The 23925-nt window shown below is 35.0% G+C and overlaps 1 protein-coding gene across 17 annotated transcripts; it reads right to left on the reverse strand.

The window, feature by feature from the left end:
- Positions 1-2321: 2321 nt before the first annotated feature.
- BCLAF1 (BCL2 associated transcription factor 1) lies at positions 2322-23160 on the reverse strand. Of its 17 annotated transcripts, none has more exons than XR_015731423.1 (14): positions 22993-23160; positions 21293-21417; positions 19128-20033; positions 17249-17917; positions 16980-17149; positions 12884-12989; positions 12248-12332; positions 11209-11384; positions 10920-11079; positions 9933-10110; positions 8224-8370; positions 5069-5275; positions 4874-4960; positions 2322-4264 (listed from the first exon to the last, which is right to left on the reverse strand). XR_015731423.1 is itself a non-coding variant. In XM_087882810.1 (12 exons), the coding sequence occupies exons 2-12, from the start codon at positions 21394-21396 to the stop codon at positions 4955-4957; spliced, it is 2685 nt and encodes an 894-aa protein (XP_087738936.1). In that variant the 5' UTR covers positions 21397-21417; positions 22993-23160; the 3' UTR covers positions 2322-4954. The 17 variants fall into 17 exon arrangements, 10 of the variants coding, with proteins under 10 accessions (XP_087738936.1, XP_034274760.1, XP_034274761.1 ...); XR_015731424.1 differs by having other exon boundaries at positions 3675-4264; positions 9933-10044; XR_015731419.1 differs by lacking the exon at positions 10920-11079 and having other exon boundaries at positions 9933-10044.
- Positions 23161-23925: the final 765 nt, after the last annotated feature.

The raw sequence follows: 23925 nt of genomic DNA on the forward strand, positions 1-23925 counted from the left end.
AGATAACTACTTTCTCACTGAACGTTTTGATGTGCATCGCTAGTAACCATTACTAGTCTTTTTTCATCTGAAGTAAAATTTAGTCTATTTTTTTTTCTTTTACAAAAGTAAAAAATAATTTCTTTAAGGCTGTTATTATTAGCTGACAGAAGTTATTGTTCATTTGCTGATAGTACTCTTAAATGAAGCTGAGCATTAACCTACACATTTTTCTGGAAACATGAAAGTGGTCTTGTGCCAGTATTGTCTTTTGGGTATTTTTTCCACATTGTATGTACTCCACTCATTGTTACATTTATATTGTCCCTCCATCCCCAAAGCATGGACCTTAGACGCTAAAGATTGCCTACCTCTGGCTTAGAATGATGTATAGGCCCGAATTTTAGATTATATTTTGATTTGTCCTAGGATACTTTCAGGACAGAAAGATTGTTTGCCAATGCTTGTTAAGAATGTAAATGTAAATGTAAATGATATATATGTAACATCTTTACATATGGAAATGTTAATGAAATGTTAATGAAAAATGTATTCTTTTCCAGAGATTTTGGGTGTATCATTTTCCCCTATGAGTGCATTATTCTATTTTCAAATTTGGATTCTTGATTCCTATCGCTATAATGTCCTTTGCAATCCGAGCTGCCTCAAATGCATTAATTCCTACTATCCAAACCTATTTCGTTTGTTGTTCCAGAGATGCCAGGATTTTCCTCTGTATGTAATATAGAGGATACAGGCCATTACTGGTAGATCTTTTAAAATGTTTTTTCAGCCTCGGAATATCCATACAATTATTTATTAGAAAGACTACCTACACTTACATTCAGATCTTAGACTTATAGCCAATTGCAGCTCCCTAAACATGGCACTATAAAACACGTAACCTTTTTGTCTTCAAATACATCATATTGTTTGCTGATTTGATGTGCATAAATACCATCCCCCCTTTACTTGACTGCTTGGCAGACAGTAGTTCATCATTTCCTATTTTTGTTTTATCCAGCCCTTTATTTTAGGGTCAAAAGAAATTGGAGAACACCTTTTCAGATACTACTAACACAATTACTCTTCGTACTTTTTCCCTGTGGGAAATTGTGTTTTACCTAACTTTGCTAGGCAATATAAGGCCATCTATTCTTCTGTGTATTTGTTTTTTTACTATTTTGTGTAATTCAATTTCCCTGATTAAAACAACAACAAAAAAATAACATCAATACTTTTACAGCACTTGCTCTGAAGGTTGGATGAGGAAGAACAAACTAAGCCTCAACTCTAGCAAGATTAGTTGTGGGTGTTTGAGACTCCTAGTGCAAGTTCTTCCATCTTTGACCCTCAATGCTTGAGAGGCAGGTGGCAGCTGTGTTCAGGAAGGTCTTTCACAATAATCTTGTTCACCAGTTGTGTCCTTTCTTCGATTGGGAGGCCCTTCTTATTGCAAAGTGCTGCAGAAGGGGTTGTTTTGATAATCACTTGAAAGATACCAGTGGTTCCACAGCTGCGTGAGAATTGGGCAGGTTGTACCATACTCCCAGACATCCATGCTTCATGAACTGCACTGGTTTCAGTTTGCTTTGGAGTACAATTTAAGGAACCAATTGTCACTTTTAAAACCCTATTTGGCATAGAGCGTGGCTAAGGGATATATGTGTTCTATGGTTTCTGCCCACATTATAACATCTGATACAGTTGGCTATTTCTAGTTCCATCAGTTAGTTACCTAGCAGGGCCCAGGAGGTGAACCTTCTCTGCATCCCTCCACCTTGAGATTCATGTTTCCACTTTATCAGCCTTTAAAATAGCATTAAAAACATTACATTTCCTCAGGCTGTAGGGTTGCAGTTAAAGTCGAGGTAATGGGGTGGTAGTTTATCCTTTACTGGGGGAGAGAATTAGTTGTTGAACATCTAAATTGCATTATCCTCATTTAAAAAAAAAATTGTTAGCATTTGTTAACCTATACAAAATTGTTGGGACTGGACAACCTAGAAATCTTATTAAAAATAAATGAAATTGTAAAAAAAAAAACTTGTTATAACAGTAATGAAGATTGACTGAGTTTACATAGTGTAATAAACCAGTTAGATTCAGATTATGCATAAGATTAATTATTGTGGTCAGTAAAACTTACTTTTTGGCTTAATGTTATGAACCAGGTCACGATAAAAGTAAGAGATTATCACCTAACCATCAATAACACACTCCTTTTAACCTATGCATTATTCATATGCCATTACGAGAACTAAACTTTTTAGTAAATTTTAACCCAAGGATTTTTATTTATGTCAGTAACCAAATAGCCAGAAAGAGATTCGAAGCTGAAGTATGTAAAAATTTTGTTTCAAACCATTGTGAACATAAGATATTACAAAAAATCCCATTATGATGGAACTCTTCCAAAAGGCTTGAGAAATGCTGTTTTATGTTTGAAGCAATTTAAACCTAAATGTTGCATATATCCATAATCCAAGGACTTTAGTGGTGAACTAAAATTATTCATGACAACATGAAACAGAATACTTCATCAGCTAAATATTCTGTCACTTGATATACATTATCTTCTCTCTTAACACTCAGAAAGATTTTATTTATAGCATGCTAATAGCTACAAAGAAAAGTCACAAAAAGGAGGCAGCACCCTAAGTGAGTGCCTGTTTCCAAAACAATTCCAACTACCAAGATTTATAAAAATGATTACATTTACAAAACCCTTACAAACAAGCCAAATTTTGCAAAATAATGTTGATAATAAATTTTGTCAAATACCTTTGTAGCATAAGGATTTATCATTCCTTTCCCTAGTCTGTCAATTTTAGGTACATATGTATATTTAAAGTCAGAAGGAAAGAAAACTTTTGGGGGTGTGGGAAACATGGGAAATTTGGATAACATGTGCTGGGGGAGGGGCCTAAAAGAATTGCAGTGGTGGGCCAGTGACAAACTATTTCCAGGATGATGAATTAGCTCTCTCAGTTGCTCACCAGCCTAATGGGAATTTTGGAAGGCCAAAAAGTATTGCTGCAAATAAATGCTACATACTGAGCTCTATAAATATGTATCCATACACCAACTCATCCCTCCAACTGAGATGGGGCAAAAGGTCCATTGGGCACAAAGGAAATGATAGATATTTTGATGCTTGCAAGTACATTGCAATCTATTTTCATTTGTGATTTCATGTGGCCATTACAGTGGCAAGGCCACGTGAATATTAATCTGTCGTAATAGATCCATTTTGATGTAGATATTATAATTATCAATTTAGGTGTACTTCAAACTGTCATAATAAGGGAAGCCTCAACTTGTAACTGACAGTTTAATATCTGATAGAAAGGCTTGATAAAAATTCTGTTCAAGTGGCTTGAAAATCTGGTGGCTGAAATGGCAGACATTAGTAAGCTAAAAGGCAAGTCTGATTTAGTGTAAACTAACTTCTGTTTCTTACAGGTTATCCAAATGGCACCATGAGTATAGGAATTGTTCAATTTTGTATTTCAAGACTTCAACAAAAGTTTAAAATACATGTGATTGGAAAAAAAGGTTAAATTGTAATTTTTAAAATTTCTAGTTCATATGATTCTGGTTTTAATCTAGTTCATTCTTTTACTTCATGGTTTCAGATATAGTTGATATATAAAGCTTCTGTAATATTCAACTGTAATAACAAGCTCATTTCCTTTTAAATTTTCACATCTTTATTCCACCAAGGACTGAAAACACGACTGAGATATCCCATAGTTTAGGTTATTTTGCTAAAGAAAACCCACAGAAATATTATTTTACAAATTGGGGAAAACGTTGATGCAATAATAGCTAAATCAGTATTCCCGTAAATTTGTGGCCAATATTTTTCACCAGATGTCAATGAAACTTCATCTAATGCTCTTGCATAATAACTCCATTTCACATTCATTATATACAGTTTAAATTTTATAAATGAATTGCATCCTGTGTTTTACATAAGACTATGTCTATTAGGCATATAAACACTGAAACAATACACTCAAAGCATGCTTGTGTTAAAGGCAACTTTTCACTACAATTTACCTCTTTCTGTTGTACGCCTAAACGTTTGGAATGTAGGATAGATCTTCTCACAAGAATAGAATATGCAGAAGGTCAAACTACTTTTAGTGCTGTTACACAAATAGTTGAAGCATTTCCCCATTAGAAGTAAGATTATGTGGACGGAGAAACGTAGCACCTGTTAAGCTACAGCTCTACTTGTCAGATCTAGATCTGTTCAGAAGAGAACGCCCATCGTTTTCTAGAAATGTGAATGTATGAGAAAATTAATAAGATCCCCAAAGTATTTTTACAACCTCCTACTTACACTCATTTTACTGGGATACTCTAATTCTCAAACCTATCCAAGAACAAGCCTTGTGAAAACTCATGGCAAACTTTTAATCTTGCAGTGCTGTTTACATGCTGCCACAATTACTTAGATGGCTGAATTAAACAAAATATAAGCCTCCCACTCTAGATTATACAATTTTGCAATTTAAATATAAGTCACACAAACAAAAAGCTCCAGGAAATTATTAGCTCCAAGATTTAGTACAGATTTATTTTAAAATGCTGCCTCAATATCTAAATGCGCAGACCTAAGTTTTATTTCAATAACGAAACATAGCTGTGGAGGGGATAATGAAGTACAACTCTGTTTAAAATCAGATATTTTGGACAAAACAAAGTTACACTGTGTATAACAGTAAACATTTTAAAAAGTTGATCATGACAAATAGCATCATACCTTTACTACTTGCTTTGTATAATCTTCAACAATTACTAGTGAGATTACAAAAGAATTAAAACAGAAACAAAACCAAAACTAAACTACTCTCCAACAGTAAAATTTAAGTAAAATGCTTACATTCATTTGACGACAAGTCATATTAAAAATGCTGCGCAGATAGCAAATAGTTTTTTCAGCTGCAACTGATCTTCAGTGTTATTATTCCTGTATAAAAAAAATTAAATATATGCAAAATTATGGTACAGTATTTTAACCTATTTGAAATACAACAATACAAAAACAAAAAGCTAACTGATACAACACAATACATACCTTTTCTTCCTTACGTCTCTCCTTGTCTTCGTTTTCCATTGTTTCTTCTTCATCTTCTACAAGCCCATCACCTTGGTATTTATCATGCGTCCATTTTGGACTGCTACCTGATTTTTTGAAGTTGAATCTTCCTCTGCCACGCTGAAAAGTACCACGTCCTCTTCCTCTTTTAGCCCAGTAATCAACACCATCATCTCTGTCATCATGCTAGAGTAAATGGAATCCAGTTAAAAGAAAATGTAGAACTCAAGCAACACTAAGAGCAGTTGTATTTATCATCAATTTAATTAATTACTGTAGTTGAATTCTTTGATCTTACTATTCTGAAAGATAAAAAGATAACATATATACCAAATTCAATCATTAGTTAAGCTATTTCAATACACTGTATTTGGTTAATCAAAGATTCCAAGTTCAGGTCCAACATGCCCTGAAGTTAGTGCAGAAATATATATATAAGACACATGCTCTAGCGCTGAGCTAAGAGTGACTTTTTAAAAAAATGAATCAATAATTTGGTAAGATACAAAAACATGAAACTTGCCCTGTCTATATTCAAAATTCTAAGCAAAGATATAAACTCTGGGAAGCATGGGAAGCAAGGCATATAGCCCCTGGAATTTTCCAGTTGGTGCCATGCTCTCCGCCAAGTCAAGCAATGTAAACAAAAGCCCCCAAGAACCAGTTTGACAATGTACATTCAATTTAGTTGAATCACCCTAGGTTTCACTTAGTTGCTCTATCTCCCAACTCTCTGCACACACTCCCATTTCTTTCTCTTTTTGTATGTTTGCTCGCTGTATTTTTTAGACACATTATGAGACACATTATTTCACAACAGTTCAACCTACCCACCCACTGGGAAACTGACAACTTTATGCCCATGAGCAAGTGCAACAAATTTAGTCTTTCTTTATACACATTTCTAATAACTTAATATTATATCTTAAGTTTTGTTACATATTCTATGTTACGTTCTGTGCCTTAACTATCTGGTTTTTAGTTTATGGAGTGCAAAAAAATAAAATAGGTCCACTGAAGAACAAATTTTAGAAACAACACATAACAAATTTAAAGAAAACTACAGAAAAAAAATGAGTAACACAAATTATTATTTTTCATCTGTTCAATCATCTTTGATTCTCAGAGACTGCCTGGATTTTTTTGGCAAGGTTTCCCCTGCCCCCAAGTAATTTTTTTTTTTTAATTTGATTTGTATGCCGCCCTTCTCCGGAGACTCAGGGCAGCTTACAATGTGCTAAGCAATAGCCTTCATTCTTTTGTATATTTATACAAAGTCAGCTTATTGCCCCCACAACTGGGTCCTCAATCTACCTACCTTAGAAAGGATGGAAGGCTGAGTCAACCTTGAGCCTTGGCGAGATTCAAACCTGCAGTAATTGCAGGCAGCTGTTCTTAATAACAGGGTGCTTTAGACCACTGTACTACCAAGGCTCTTTGCCTCCTTGCTAGGGCTGAGAGAAAGTGACTAACCCAAGATCACCCAGTTGGCTTTGTGCCTAAGGCAGGACTAGAACTCAGTCTTCTGATTTGATGCCCAAACAACTACACTAAACTGGCTCTTTCAATTATTATTAAAGCCAACCAAATTAACAGTAATTTTAAGTTACTCAGAATTCTTTATTAGATGAGATGATAAAAAAAAAGGGGGGGGATAGAAAGAAAAGGGCAAAATCCTAAATATCCCTACAGTTTAATTCCCTCATACATGAATAGAAATTTATTTATTTATTTGTTTGTTCAACTTGTATGCCACCTTTGTCCGAAGACTCAATTGCTGGTGGTTTGTTACTCAAAATATAACATGTACAAAGAGTGAAATACTGGAAGATACAAAGATACTAGAAGATAGGGAGTCAGTTTGGATAGTGAGACAGGCAGCATATTAAATAAATAATAAATAAGATGGCAGAATCTCAAATAATCTTAAAAAGCACAACAGTGTTAAAAACTATTTCCACAATAAAACCTACTACCCAAACTGATAACAACCAAATACATTCTGCAACCATGTAACATCAGTTGAAAAATATAAACCAGACAGGAAACAGAGTATCATAGAGGAGGACATGGCTGATTGATCCGAGAAGAATCACTCCACTTCTATCCAATCCAAGAAAGCTATACCTGGTTAGGAGTAGACCACAGAAGAAAGAGAGACAATAGGCAGTATTATCTTTTCTAAATATTATAGCAAACTTTTTATTTGTGACCTGGATTTTATTTTCTGAAGGTCTTAAATCTGTCTTTAACAAAATAGAAAGTATCAGAAATATGTTTTTTTAAATGTTCACCTGCTGGAGTGCCTCCAGCAGGTGAAAAGTCACAGCTGATCAAAATCCTATTTTTTCTAAACACAATTAGTTTAATAAACATTAGAGCAATAGAATATATTGTATCCACCGAAAGAGTGCTTGTGTACACACCTGCTATTCACTGAGAAGCATTAATTACTCATGAAAGGGAAAATACAGGAAGTGAAAATAAGAAAATTTACACAGCGAAAAAAATTTAAGCATTAGAAAATTTCTTTGAAAAGCAGTTACGTACGTCACATTATTAAAGTATTTAATAATTACTTTGATTTCATGACCACAAAAACCATTACCCAAAGTTACAGGATAGCATTATGTCAGTCAACTCCAAGCAATTGAGATATTATTATACTATCTGGCTTTTCCTCGGCTTTAAGGAAGGCCTAAATCTTCACTTATAAATAACAGAAAGCAATCCATTGAACAAAATATATAATTGCACGCTGTAGTCTGCACAGGCTAGCTCTTTTCTCTCTTCTTGCCAACTGACTAGCTAGAGATGGGGCAGAAGAACTTGTTTCATTAGACCACGGGTGTCAAACTGGCAGCCCGCGGGCCAGATGTGTCATACGCAGGCCACGCCCACCCCAGCTCCATGAATGGGGGAAACGTCGCAAAAGTCACATGATGGCAACGTGACACGGCAAGTTTGACACTCATGCATTAGACTATGTAAATGGATGTAAAAGCAAATACAAATACTGATGTTCACTGTCAGAGGACTCAATGAAGATTCTTGAAATTAACAGAAATAGCTTTAGATATTGCTGCTATAAAATAAGATTTAGAAAAGATGCATGCATATAATATGACACCCACCAAGAAGTATTTCTTGCTTTTTGGAGTATATTCAGGATCCCATTCTTCCTCTTTTGGTCTCTTTTGAAAAGTAGTGTTTGAATTGCTAGGACCAGTATTTGTTCCAGCAAACACGCCTCTGGCTCTTCCTCTGCCTCTTATTCGAAACTGATTAACCAAAGCATGTATGTATTTAAATAATAAATATATTTAATTACACATAGCAATAAATTATTATTGCATTAACTAAAATCCTCTGTTAACACTGCATAAAATGAAGATATTTCAAAATTAAAATAAAGCTATTTACACCTCCTTTAATAAAGGTTCAGTGCTGCACAATAACGTTTATGTGCAGCATTTACTGAAAAATCCAGAATTTAAAAACTGGTCTTGTGTGCATGATAGTTAATAACCAGATGTAGCAACATCTTCCCCACACAGATATAGAGGAGGCTTTTTTTTTCTGGTTGAATAAGAGAAGTGATTTCCAGTAATTCCTTTTCACTTCACACTTCCCCAAATTGCTCACTGCAACCAGAAAAACTTTCAGGTCTCAGCAGGAAGTTGTACTAGGGAAGCCTTTCCCAACTGGGTGATCCTCTAAATATGAGTCACCTCCCAGAATGTCAGCATTGTTAAATTCAGAGTGCCAAAATTGGGAAAGGCAGTAGAGAAAACTTGGAATCCGAAAATAACACTTCCTTCTTCTCTAAATGCCAAGGAAGGCTAAAGGGAAAGACCAAGTGGGGACGTCCCCACTGCAGGATTAAGTGCTTTACCAATTCTGCAATGTTTGTCAGCCCCTCTGATTTTCCTACAATACAGACAAAAGGCTTTAGGTTTGAAAAATGAAGAAAATGAAGGTCACACTTTGGGACTTACTGTGGAGTCATAAGTCACAATGTATAATATATAATAATACTGAGTCTGGTCAACAGAAAAATCAAAAAGAGAAAAAAAGAACTTATATGGTCCAGTATACTTAATTAACTTTAAAACTTTCAAGAAACTATGAGAAAAATAATTAGTTCAGATAACAATATTAGTTCAATTATTTTAAATACAATTATGATAGCCATTTAATAGCTAATGTTAATTCTAATCATTAACTAACATGTGTTGCTAATTAACTAAAAATGTGTATAAAATTTAATGTAGCAGTTTTCAACAACTGTGCCACCTAATTTCAGTAAATTGCATTTGCCACTAGCTGTTCTGTTCTATGTTGATATAAGGTAATACTATTGGTGAACTCTCAATACACAGATTTAATATTTTAAAAAAAGAAGGAAATCAACATGTCAAATCTGAAGAACAAATCAGAGAAAATGCCTATGAATAAATTATTACAAATAGATGCAAGAAATCAGAAAGAACAGAACAGAACAGAACAGAACAGAACAGAACAGAACAGAACAGAATAGAATAGAATAGAATAATTAATGATGCTTTGGCTTTAAACACACAAATGTTTGTGAATATTTAAAGCAACAATTTATCTAGGTAGCATAATAATATAGGTACAATAAGATGCTCTTGCCTATCTTTCCCTTTATGCCAAACTAATGTATTATTTTCCTATAATTATATAAATACACCTTGCTGCAAGTTACTGTCCAACGTGACTATTTCTAATTTGCATTCCTATATGCTTCAAATGTACACTGGGTATTTTAATTCAATGGTTATAAACTACGGTTAAAAATAACTGCAGAGAAGAAACTTACAAATGTGCCTCTAGGTCTTCCAACTCCCGTAAAACCTGGATATTCTTTCTGCTCGTGATGGGGTTTAAGTTCTTCATCTCTTTCTTTCTTGCAGTCCTTTTCTTCTCGGGAACTGGATGAGGAAGATGGGGAGGAAGTTGAGGAAGATCGAGAATGGTCTTGTTCTCTTTTTTGCTTACTGAAAAATAAGAAACCATACTATTTGCTGTTGTGCCCTACGTACTGGATGTATTTTGTGTATTCTTAGAAGTTATCCTCTGTTCTTGTTTTGAAGCTAATGTGGAACATTATCACTCCATCCAGCTTCCATCCATAATTTTAATAGCTATGCCTCATTAGCATGTTATTAATAAAAAATAGCTAATTAGCCAGTAAAAGCTACATTTAAGTGCATGCTTTCACACAATTTCAGAATGGGAGGGAAAAATGACTAAAAGTAAAGTTGCTAGCTTTTGCCTAGTTCCATCTATTTTAACAAATATCAATAAAATATCAATAAAATAAAAGATAATATCAATTATCTTTTAACTACATTATATTGCCACAAGATGCAGAACTAATCAGTAACTGACAACCATGTGGACATCAGTTGAGGAGAAGTAAATAGAAAGTACAAGTAAATCAGTGTTTTAATAATATTAATATATACTGTATACGAAAGAGCAGGACATAAAACATTCATATTCAATAGTCTCATAGGAAATACCTTTGGCATTGATTTGACCATAGATTTCTAATATTAATACCAAATTCAAAAGCATAAAAGTTATTTCCAGTATTATCACTGCAGCAAGTATTGTGCATAGTTACGTTGCTCCTAAACTACTAACCTGTATAATTTCATATTACAAGTTTTGAGAAAAAGAAATTCTTCTTGCCAACCCTCCCCTTGCCCAAGTTAAATTTAAATTTCAGTAAAATTCTCATAATCTGGGTGTTATGAGTTGAAAAAGTGCGGAATCAAGCATAACGAACCAAAGTTCTTACACAAACTGTTTACAGAAATGCACTGCATTGAAGTCCAACTCCTGATGTAGCCTGGATAATAGGACAGATTAATTTGTCATTTTTTTTCAGTGTTAGCTTGCTATTCCAAAGTTTTTGTCCTCATCCACCATAAGCCGTGTAAAAGACAAATACATTTTTGCTGTAAAACAAATAATTTTAATTGTTTACATTTAGATGTGCCATTGTAAAGGGAAAACTGAAAGCAATTAAGCTTACAATTACATAGACATTTAACTAGAACATTAATTACAAAATTATGCTTTTTTACCTATCATCCTTGAAAGTTTTATAATCCTTGTAATCTTTTGGAACTTTTTCTTGCTTTCTTGACCCACTGGATTCCCTGGAACCTTTAGAGTCTCCTCGTTCTTTACTTCGTTCTTTTCTACGACGATCGATGTCATGTCGAAGATCAGCAGAATCGCACTTTAATTTTTTATCTCCCTAGATCAAAACCATTTAATTGAAATATTTTACAACTACAAATGTTGGAATACATTCACTTCTTGTGTTTATAGTCTTATGCATACTTTCTTGAAAACTCCATTAAACATTTTGTAAATTTTGCTTATAGCAAAAGTATTCTACATAGAAGTCAATATAAAGGTGAGGTTAAAGATGCTGGATTAGAAGTCTATGAACTATGGGTTTTAGTACTGTTTTACGCACAAAATCCATCTGAATGACTTTGGGATAGTCAGTCTTAGGAAGATGGCACTTCCAAGAAAACTGCAGGGACTTGTTCATGTAGTCACCGGAAATGAGACTTGATTCAAAAGACAATTATAACAAACTGTAAACAGATTTGTTAGATTTCTATCTTGCCATTTTCCTAGAAAGTTAAACTTCCTAACAGTTTTTTTTTATATATAGAACATGATTGTTTTGCATAGAAATAAAAAGTTCCCTACATTAGACTGTAAATACATTTGATTTTTTTTAAAAAAAATTCTTAAAAATGAACACTTCCAAATGTTTCATGGAAATGAAATGTCAGCATAATTTCTTATTAATGTTATTACAATAGTCTTGTTTAATTCAGTTATTCCATGGAATAATGTTAGAAAGTAATGACCTTTATTTTGTAAGAACGCTGAATATAATTATCTTTTCATGTTCATGGCTCATTATGCAAGATGCACAAAACTGACCTATCCTTAAAAGATGATAAATAGATCAAGCTTAGTATTACTTAGGATAGTAAGCTATACATGCAATTTTATGAAGGATGTTTTAGGATAGATATTTAGTTCTGGACTATACAGGATGCTTTAACTGAAAAAAAAATGTATCAATTTAGAACCTACTTTCTGAGTTTCTTCTTTAAAGGTTCTCTCTTCGCCTGATAAACGGGTATGCTTCCTCAGGGCGCTTGGAGAGATGTCAATCCTTCTAAATGCAAGATTGTCAAAAGTAATTATTATGTCTACATCCAGAATTGCCAAACGGAAAACTGAAAACACAAAAAGGAGAGACTAAAGCTAAACCATTAAAATGCTAATGTGCCCCTCTAAAAATGCCATACGTATATATAAACAAATCAACCTCCACACCATTCAAAAATCCAACTGCAGTATTGATAAACCATACAATATACACTATTCTTTGTATGCGAATACATGAGCATTTTTTTTCAGAAATACAAATATTATTTTAGGTTAAAAAATGTACCCAACAATTATTTAAATCCCAGACATAATTTATTACTTCCTTCAATTTTAAATGAGTTTCCATTTAAATGGAATAAAAAACAGAACTGATGAATATACATTTCACACTTACCTTATTATAAAATCTCATGTATCAAAACAGATATAGCAGTTTTACTCAGGAACTTCTATTCTATTCAAGTTCTATATTCAAGAGACATTGTGCTTTTTATAAATTAAGCATCATTTTAAAAGTGAGTATCGTTTACACTAAACAATAAGACAATGCATTACCTGTGTATTTCAGGACTCTTTTGCCGGGTGCTATGTTCTTCAGTAGCCTTCTGATAAGCAGTGAATCTCTCACTTAGGGTCATTCCAGCTGATTTGAAATATTGTTCTGTAGAATTTCAGAGAATAAGTACTAATTAACCAAAGTATATCAATATATCAAATGAGAATGCAGAAGAGCCAGGGACTTCACAATGTAAGCAACAAAAATTTGCCCCATCTGTTTGTAGTAATCACGTTTAGAAATTCCTTATACATCTGTACTCTTTATGCCATTATAAACTGAATGTTCATTTTTTTAATTTAAAAAGCAGTCAAAGTTTATAGTGCACATCTTGTTTACCCACAGGAGCCAAATACATTATGAGCGAAATATTGCAACATTAGAGGGAGCATGGTCATACACTGCAATTTTAAAATGTTGTTGTCATCCTATGCATACTGCTGTAAGAATAAACCCTCTTGAACTCAGCTGGATTTATTCTCCAAAAGGCATACATAAAATGAAGTTTCACAGGTCATTTTATTTTAAAGATCACAATTTCTTTTTCTTTTTTAAATTAACACCAAGGTAAAACTTTTAGATTTTAACATCTGGCATTCTGGCAAACTTGACAGCATAAAGTTTCTTTTCTTTTAACCAAGACCAATAAATTGATAACACACACACACGCTACATTCTGAAAGACCAGTTCAACAGATGTGTTTAAATGTAAAATAGTATATGTGTAAATTAAAAAGGACTATGAAATGTTACAAATAAAGTAAACTATCTGCTTAACAGGTCAATGTACATCTGTATCAACTTACCGCCCAACATCCAGCACATCTCTCAAAACCAATCATTAAAACTTGACACGGCCACTACAAGGGTAGTGCCTCAATCATAATTCCATCAAACACAGGAATTTGAGCTAGCAATTCAGTTTTTGTGCCATTTTTGCCAGGAAGATAGAAGTTCAACTTTGCCTGTTTGTGCATCTGTTATCTTTCAACAGCTATTTTACTTTTGTAATATGGATTTTGCCATTTCAAAACACATTCCAGGACCTAGTTGCAATGAAAAAGAAAACATCACTGGGCATTTTCAGCTCTATGTAAGAGAAGAGCTGTTCAGTCTAGCTGCATTGCACCAATAATGTAAAATTACTACTACATTTTTACAAAAATGTGATCCACAGATTCTTTTTACTGCGTGCAGAAAAAATTAAATAACCTTGGGAAGCAAACTGGGACTGAGACATATTAATAAACTGGCCAAAGATCAGTAGTTAAAACAACAGGGTATGTGTAAATATTTGATATACTAACTGAAAACATTCAACTTAAATGATCTCTTTGGCAAGCATACTTACAGGATTTCATAACCTCATAAGTCTTTTTAACTCTTAATAAAATATGAAAATACAGCTTTTTTTGGAGTAATGTAAAGCAGTTAGCTTTCTACATTTTCTAGGCAAATATATCTGAGGGAAAGGTGTCTAAAATTTGGTATGTGGTTCTAAAACATTGTAAATCCTCCAGAGTTTTTCACAGCTTCTGAACATGCAGCTTTACAAGAAATGCTCCTGCCAACAGTGGCAAAATCTGGATCCAAAATTATGTATTTGTTATACAGAAGCTTTTTAATAAGCCAAGAAAATTTGTATTGTAAATAAGTAAAAAACAATTGCCTAGTGCTCCTTTATTAAAAAAGTAATAGCTTTAAAGTCAGAACAGTAAAATATGATATTATGACATCTTTAAAAAGAAAATGTGTTTTCTTTTCAAAGACTATAACTTTAGAAAAAAGAATTACAGGACTGTTGGGCTTTTCATCAGTAAATTTGACCACTCTTCATATGCATTTTCACATTTTCAGGATTTTTCTTTACCTGATAATGTTAACTACTCCATCAGAATGAGCAATATAAGATAGATGATATTGTTATCTATGCAGAATTGAATGGCATAATCCAATTTCAAGATGAGTGTTCAAATTATCAAATATAATTAATGAGGGTAAATAAATATAGCATCTGTTTAAATTGGATGCATTATGTTCATCTATGATGACTTCCCTACAGTACTCTAGCATTACTCAAATGTAAGTTTCTGAACTGGAATGCTACAATAAGGGAAATAATGTAACAAGGCAGCATTCAATTTCCATCACACATTTCCAGGTTCAGATAGTAATTTATATAAAAGATTAGGGTAGTAGAATCACAGTAAATGAAGTTAACGTTGAGAAAGGTAGGCAAACAGTCCAACATAAGCCACATATGCATGTTTATTTCCTTGCCTATTCTAAGGGAAATCAAGCAATTTGTATAATTGAAAACCAGTGTATGTATGTGTATACAATACATTTTGATATATTTTAGATATATAATTATATACCAATTACTCTTGGAAATAATGTTCCTTCAACCCCCTAATATGTAACAGAGGAATTAGTGACTCTGTCTGTAAGGTCATGTTAATTTATAGGCTGGCATGGTGTACACAAGTTCTCCAGTGCTTTCCACTACCTTCTCTATTTGCAATCAAAACTAAAGGCTTCCAGTTTTAGTCTAGCAGTTTGTTCCTATTTTTACATATAACACAAAGTCAGTTTTTTCCACCAATGACTATCCTCCAGTAAAGTTAAGACTTAACTCTCAAAATAAATGTAGAGTATTAGGCTAGGAAGGTCTACGATATGCAAACACATTGCTTTCTACAAAATTCTCTTAAATTTTAACTTGTTGTGTTAAATTTTAATGGAACTCTTGGATTTGATCATTAAATTGCAAAATTTTAGCTCCCATAGAAGGAATACATTTAAGAAGAAAATTACAAATGAACTAGTTTCATTTTAGTGCATATTTTCTTGAATTAGAGTGTACATTCCTGGCAATGTAAACAAATAATACCTACATATTTCTTTCAATCAAATGACACACAAATAAACTGAAATGCAAACATTAGCTCATTGTACTGTAAAAGAAAAATTAAAATGCCTCTTTCCAAAGACCAAGATGCCACTGCTGTACTTGAAATTAGTCAAAACTTATCTGCCTAATTACCATTCTATCTTTATTATGTGATCCGGTAAGTAGTCTGTTAGCGATATTTGGAATTCCAAAGTGGCATCTTATCTTTTAAGTATATGTCTTCCATTAAAGCTTTCATGAGAAGCAAAAGGATTGTTTTATTTAAATAGTTTCATGCATTCGGCACTACCAAAAGGGCATTATTTACACTTGTAAATGAGTGTCACACTACTTGTTCCCTGGATTTGTGTGCTGCTGTTAGTCTTGGATTCTCAAACCGTCCTATTTTGAAGCATAACTTTATAAAGTAATTAGGTGAAATCCAAACTTGTCCCGGTATCACTGCAAAGTTATTTAATTAACATACAGTACTATCCAATTTGACGGTATTGTAACATAAAATGCAAGTCTTAATTTGACACTGTAAAACATGTGTTTAGCAGTAAGATCAATTACTTGTTCATTGTTCTATACTGTAGCTAATATATACTGCAGCAGAAATTCTACATATACAAACATACACATACCTACAGCATAACAGTTTATGCTGTAGGTGCACAATTCTCATGGTAACCTTTATAATTTCTGCTGGCTCCAAAAGGCCATGTCACTACTATTTTTGTTTTATGTTTAGTTCACGTGTAATTCTTCACACATTCATTTCTTTACTACTGGATCACCACAGAGTAGAACCTTTATCTCTTATATTATTCTTTTTCCCTCTTATTTCCCATCTACATGATCTGGTCCTTTGAAATTATCTTTGCTTTCTCTTTCCACCGTATAAAATCCCATTTTTTTCTACAGAAATCCCCTTTCTGCATTATCTTCTTCTGCTTAGATATTTCCTATAGCTCTTCTTTCTGAATCTATAGAAGAAAAGGATCAAGTAATGTTATATTATTCCTATAAAGCTTTCAAAAATTTACAAAATTTTCTAGCATGTTATTTAACAGGAAAGCATGTATAAAAAATCAAGATGAATACAAAAAAAAGAGGTGAATTTAAGTCTAAAATTAATACCACTATTCTTCTCTTAACAGCATGTGATACATGTCTCATACGGTAAACTCAAGACATACCTTTTACATGATGGACTAAGGACACAATGTGCTGAATAAATGACTCCGATGTGCTTTTGCTGGCTTGTGGAAGCTTAATGTGGTCAAAGATGGATCGGAATTCTTGCTCCTTCTTGACCGAATGGACAAGTGTGCTAGCGAGCAGCCTGTCTTTAGTCAAGGAAGCAGGTCTAAGATGTGTAATAAAAACAAAACAAAAAAAAGGAAAATAAGGTTTATGAAAAATGAGCTCTTCTATGGATATGAGAAGCGATTAAAATTATAATTACCTGTTTGAATCATCAAGTGGCACAGGTGCCATTTTAAGTTTAACTTCAGGTCGATGGGAGTCACTGGCTATCATTTTGATCCTAAGCGGGCTCTCCTCTCTGAAGATAGATTTCTCTCTCATATCCAGATTCTTGTGTAGAGGAGGACTATAATCAAAGAGTTCTTTGAGCTTTTCAGACTTTACCTGTTCAGGTGATTGCATCTCTTTCTTCATCAGTCTTTCAGAGACTTTCTCATCTTCCTTGTGCTTATCTTTTACTAAATTAGGTCTTTCAACTATATAGCTAGTTGTCTCTTTAACTTTATAGCCCTTATCGTCTCTAAATGCTTCACCTTCTCTGTTTGCCTTCATAGAGATTTTAGACTTGTATTTGGAGCCTTCTTCCTCAACATTACGATGAGATGCGGCAAAGTTCTTACCCTGATCTGCCAGAACAGACTTTCTGAACTGTCTATAATCTTCAGTTTCTTCTGTGTCGTCCCCTTCTGAATCATTAAATTTTTGTTTTCCGGGCTCTTTATCCATATAATATTCCAAAGCTTCCTGGTCTTCCCATTCTCTCTCTCCCTCTGTCCTCCCCTTTTCTGATCCTCTATCTTTCTGAGCATCTTTTTCTCTAGTGTTATTCCTATCAAGCAGGTATACCCTAGATTCTTCATCTGTATACCTGTAAATAGCAAAGAAGATAACAGCTATTTTCATTGAAAAATGCGAAATCTAAAACCAATGCAATTTAAGCACATGCAAAAATAATTTTTCAAAAATTAATTATTTCAAAATCTAAACATTGTTTTTCCACAAATTCCATTACTTCTGAGCCTTTTATAATTTTGATAGAGAAGTTAAACTGTATAGACAGAAGGAGCTTTCAATACAAATCAGCATCTAAAACACTATTCTATTTTATAAAAATATGAGAATAGCTTGGTGGAACAGGACTAAGTCCATCTGATCAGCCTTTTATATCACATGGTCTATCAGATAGATATAGAAAGTCCACAAATAGAAGACAGTCCTCCTTCCCTACTGCTGCTGCCATGACCTATTATAGGTGTTTGTTTTTTTTAAAATAAAAATATAACTTGTTTTCTGAATAATTTAGTAGCTGGGCAGGGGAATAGAATTATGCATAGCTATAGCTTACTGTTATGTTTCATACATAAGATAAATCAACTTCATAAATGAAAAATATTTTAAATCTATCTTGCAAAGCAATCAGTTAAATTTAATAGTCGAACGTAAATTATGCATGGTCTATGGCATACCGCTGTAAATCATAATAATGATTCTTTTATTAAGTATGAATGTGAAAACTTTGGCAATTCAGGAATGGAATATTCTGGAGAACTCCAAAGCATTGTTCCCCCTTCAGAACATATTATTTCAGGAGCACTATGAAAATTTCCAGAAGCAACTTCCCCAAGTTGGACAGAATTTGAGATATAACATTCCAATGTTTGCTGAAAAAATCATTCTCAAATCACTGGAGTTCACACAATCATACTAAGGATTCTTCTGTATTGTACTACTCAACAAAGTATTAATGTATATTAATGTGCAAGTACATATTAGAAAAGGTATATTATATTTGCTAAAAATACAGAAATATTTTCAAAACAATTTTTTTCAAAGTGAAATAGCGTATTTTAAATGTTTATAGATTTCCTATGAATTCATTATATTCCAAAATTCATTATGAATTCATTATATTTCAAAAAAACAGACATTTACATTTCTGATTCAGTGAAACATAGACATCAAGTATTGCTTACCTTCTAAAACCAAAAAGTATTTTGCAGATACTTTTTATTGCACAGTATAACGGAAATATTTTATGTTGACTAATATTAAGCACCATTATTTTTTTTATTGCTCACCTCTTCAGAAACTTTCCTCCCTTTGCACTTTCCTGCTCCCCAGCCTCCGGATAAAAGGAACGCATGCGAGTCTCTTCCCGTGCAGCATTCTGTGATGCAACTGCTTTTGCAGGGCTTCTCCTTGAAGGAATGTGATGTAATGGGCTATTCTGAGAAGGGCTATAACGACTGGAACCATTTCCAAGGGAACCAGACCCAGATCTTTCAGGGCTATGCTGAATGGAATGTGAATGCTGAGGGGTGTCTTTTGCTGAGTGGACTGTGCTGAGTAAGTGAGCATCAGAGCATGAAGAACTCTGACTAGGTGGAGAGGCAATAGAAGGGCTATGAGGTGACCGTGGACTGTTATCATAAGCAGAAAGGCCAGGCCAAATATCAGCTGAAGCTGCTGCTGATTTATTAAAATCATCTAAAGCCTCAGAAGGGTCATGTTCAAATGTATTTTTCTCTTCTTCTTGGGATTTACTTTTTAATGGGCTATCCTGCAAAGCAGCTGCCTCAGTTTTCTTCGGCTGTTTTTCTGATGACCCACGTCTTTTGGAAGAGACTGGAGATTTGCTATATGGAGATGAAGACCGAGATGAAGAGGATCTTGGAGATCTGGAAGATTTGTAGGATCTACGTGATCTGCTCCGAGATCTTTGAGAAGAGACTGAACGTCTTTTTGGACTCCTGGAACGTGAGCGACCTCGTCTTGGACTTCGAGAATGCCTTCTATTCCAGACAGGCCTATAACCTCCACGGTGGTATCTGCCTCCACCTCCTGGGTAATAGCCTCTACCTCTTCCTCTATAGCCATAAGGACGTCTCATTCCTCTATTATTTCTGTAATCCCTGCGGTAATCTCTATTATAAACACGATCCCTACTGCGAGACCGTGAGTATGTTCTAGACCGAGACCTAGAACTAAGATAAAAAGCATGTTAGTATCTCCAAATTTCAAAATTTTCAAAAAAAAACCCATTACATTGCCCAAGATCCACAGCAAATTATTTAATTAGTATGAACAAGAATGTAAAGTTTATATGGAAAGTACTATAACGCAAGAGATACTTTGGAACAGCAAGTCCCAAGGATGTTAAGAATTGCCACCAGAATATATCACTTGGCCCAGATTTGCAAATAGAAATATTTTATTTTTATTGACAGGGTGTGATGGAAGTAATAAATTAACAGAAATTTATGACTATTTCCCCAGTATTATCTGTAGACATTGTAATACTATTCTATTTGTTGAGAGCAGAAGATTGGTATTCTGAACTGGTACATTTCAGAGGTTAATAAGTAAAATGTCTACAACAGGAAAATGACTCATTGGTATCTACAAACTTAAATATCTACAACTACTATACATTTATTAAGGCTTGCCTCCTTCCTGGCTGATTTCATCTAAATTTAAAGACTTCCCAGGGCTATTGGCTAAACATCATGATGAGTCAAGCTCAACTTGAAAGAAACTATCTTTCTCAACAAAAAAGAAACTCTGCTTTGTTTTCCTCCCCTATCTCCTACATTAAGCAGACTATTTTATACTTTGTTTCCTTGGCCTAGATATTCCATATCTACCATTGTTTTAAACACCTTTGGCTTTCTCTCTCTCTCTCTTCCCCCCTCCCTATTCACCAGGGCTATTTGCAACTTATTTGATTATTGTTTTTTTCTTTGCTGCCTCCATCAACAGCAGCTCTCATTGCTAACTCCACTAACCATAAAGCACATATTTTTAGAATCCTGATAGACATTCTGGGTTCAGTAATAATAATAAAAAAAAAGTCAAAAGAATCCACTATCCTCTGTCTGCTTGTTCAACAGGCAGCAAATCGTTCTACCTCACTTTTAGGAAAATGGAACAAATATGGTTTGAGCTATGAACATTTAGTGAAAAGGCAGAACTGGGAAATTAATCTGAAACTACCGCGTAGGAGGATATGAAACTGAGAAAAAGCAAATTAACAGCAAGCAAAAGCCTGGAGTCAATGGAAAAACTTTAACATCCTATAGAAAATGGAGGGCAAGAAGAAGGAAAGAAGTGTGATTCATGTAGGATATTTGAATGCAACCAGAAGTGTGCAATTTTAAGCAGTATTTTGAAGTTCTTCTAAAAATCAGCATGTAAAAATCAAAGCAACTAAGTTGAGTTAACATATAAAATGAAAAGCAAGTACCTGTAACGTTTTTTTCTAGAATGTGATCTGGATCTGGATCTTGAAGAGGAGTGAGATCTAGACTTTGATCTTGAGGAATGGGATCTAGTATTAGAGCGACCCATATTTTCCACAACAGTTTATACCTGTCCAATAGAAGGTAACATGCGGTCCCAATTTTATTATTAACAGACATACATTACTTTATATTTTAATCTAAATAGATCATAATACATATGCCTCCAATTTTATTAAAAGACTAAAAAGCAAAGCCCGTTAGCACAATTTTATCTTTACCTTATCTCCTGCACAACTTAATCCAATTCTATGACCCTTGGGTAAAATTGAGGGGGGGGGGCAGGCCTAGTATAATGGGAGAGGTGGAACCATTTTCTTCTGTTAACTGAAGAAACTGAATCTATGAACATTTGGATACAATCCAAAGTTTCTTAATAATTAAAGATTAAAGAAAACCCTAACCCTACCCACACAAATGTTTCCTATAGCTCCACTCAATCTCAAAACAGAATGCCTAAGAATAATCGACAGCATCGGATTTTAAGCATAAGGGAGGGAAAACCAGTACCACCCCAGATAACAACGGGCCTTTTAAAAATCTGTATGCCGCTCTCTTACTTCCAATTTTCTTACCATAAACTAAAACGAATTATTCGCCAATTATTCCCTACTACACCTCAGAGAAATTCAGAGATTTATACTTACATTTATTTATAATATGTATTTTATTTATTTATAATATGTATTTATTTGTACTCAAAACACAAATTTTAAATTGTACTTAAAATACAAATAAATACACATTAAACACGCTGCAGTTTTAACAGCCGTTTGGCACGATCCTTGACATTTACAAAAACGAACTCTTTTAAGTTTTGAAACAGCGCAACGTACCAGAGAATCCTTTTTTTTTTTTTTTTAATATAGGAGTTCAATAGCCAACCCCGGCTGACGGCTTTATGATTTTTTAATCCCCTTCACGGCCTCTTCTCCCGATACGTTAAGCCGCCTGCAGCCACAGGGCGACTAGGTCAGGGATCGCCGCCCCGCCGTTGAGAACGACACGGAAAGCCCCGCAATTGAGAATAACACAGAAAAGAGGCGGCTTTTTTTCCCCCTTCTTCTTCTCCTTCTTCTTCCTTCTCCCTCCTGGCAGTCCCGAAATACCCGCAAACAGCGACAAGGCTCCCAGGTTGCCTTGGCCGCGCCCAAACAAGAGGTTGTTGGGGGGGGGGAGGGGGAGACACGACGGAGGGAGGGAGGGAGGGAGGAGATAAGGCAGCTGACCGGGCCTCAGAGGCAAAGGCGTGGAGAGCAACCGAAGCTCTTCCGCGTCTCCTTTTTTTTCCCCTCTCTTCCCTTTCCCTCCCTCCCCCCCAACCGCGCGCGCTCGCGCGAGAGAAAATGGGGGCAGGAGAAATTCTTAGCCAAAGGGAAGGGGGGGATTGGGGAGCAAAAAGTGGGAGGGGAAAAGCTGCGTCGCGCGCTGAGAGATTCGCGCGCCACAACACGCGGGGTGCGGGAGGGGGGGGGAGGGGAAGAGAGGAGAGGGAAGGAAACGAGGTCGATACCATCGCGTGGAAGTATAACGGTCGAACCCATCCTCACCCCACCCCCACAAAATACACCACCGGGGTCTTGAATCAGTCCCTGGCTCGATCTTTAAAACCGCACATTCGGATCCCGGCCTAGTCGTGGCTCACCCTTTTCTGGCTGATACCTCCCGTCCGACTCTCACCACCCGGCGGCCATTTCCAGTCTCGACGAAGGAAAAAGAAATGGGGCGGAGGGGACGGAAAGGAAAGGGGAAATCATAGAGAAGACGGGCTTTCTGCGACGTTAGAATAAACGGGTGCGTCATTTCCGCTGCCGGAAGGCGGCCGGAAAAAAGATAGGAAAACAGCCAACCTGGCTCTTGCCCGTCAGAAAGATGGCGCTTATAACAGGGAAAAGTACTACAGTTGATTGGTTTTTCAGAGTCACGTGATATAATTCCTTCCCTGAAGACTGAAAAACTCCAATCGACTGCTAGATGGCAGCCGAGGGATGTTTCTGTGTCCTTCTGGGAAAGAAAGCGGCAGAGAGAAGCAGCGATAACCACTCCAGTGCGCATGCGGAGACGTCTTATTTCTCAAACGTGCATAATTTCAAGGAATGCTTAGGTTTTGAGATTTCTTCTCTTATATCTCTGAATGGCCGTACAGTATAGCTTTTCATATCGCCTGCAGAATGCAAGGTGTCTTTGTGGTGTCGTTCCTAACACTTGTTTGTTCTAGCTGAAGCTAAAACAAGGAACTAGGTGTAATAAAATACAGTGTTTTTGGTGTTTGAAAACTCTGTGTTTTCAACAAAGCTATGTTAACCTACATACGAATCGCCAAGAGTCAAACTTGATTTAAATGAGATTTATCTTTTTTTAAGAGCTTAAAGAAAGCTTTAAATGAGCTATATGACAAATTAATAGAGAACATATCCTATCAATGGATATTCAACATGATCATTAATTTCTGTACCCAGAAACAATTCTTTTCCTAAATACTAGTTGGGGGGGGTATCTTTAATTCAATGTTGATTCCTGGCAACTACCTGTTTTTGGAAGTGGTTTGCCATTGCCTCTTTCCCAGGCTGAGACAGAG

Source organism: Pantherophis guttatus, chromosome 1 (assembly GCF_059756535.1).
Source record: "Pantherophis guttatus breed Tessera chromosome 1, ASM5975653v1, whole genome shotgun sequence".
In the NCBI taxonomy this organism is placed as follows: domain Eukaryota; kingdom Metazoa; phylum Chordata; class Lepidosauria; order Squamata; family Colubridae; genus Pantherophis; species Pantherophis guttatus.

Excerpts from the sequence above, each read along its gene's own strand:
- BCLAF1 (XM_034418867.3), bottom strand. The coding sequence starts at position 21,396 with ATGGGTCGCTCTAATACTAGATCCCATTCCTCAAGATCAAAGTCTAGA. Across the intron at positions 17,150-17,248 it reads CCACTTGATGATTCAAACAG|ACCTGCTTCCTTGACTAAAG; the intron begins GTAATTATAATT and ends TACACATCTTAG. Across the intron at positions 5,276-8,223 it reads AAAGCAAGAAATACTTCTTG|CATGATGACAGAGATGATGG; the intron begins GTGGGTGTCATA and ends CATTTACTCTAG.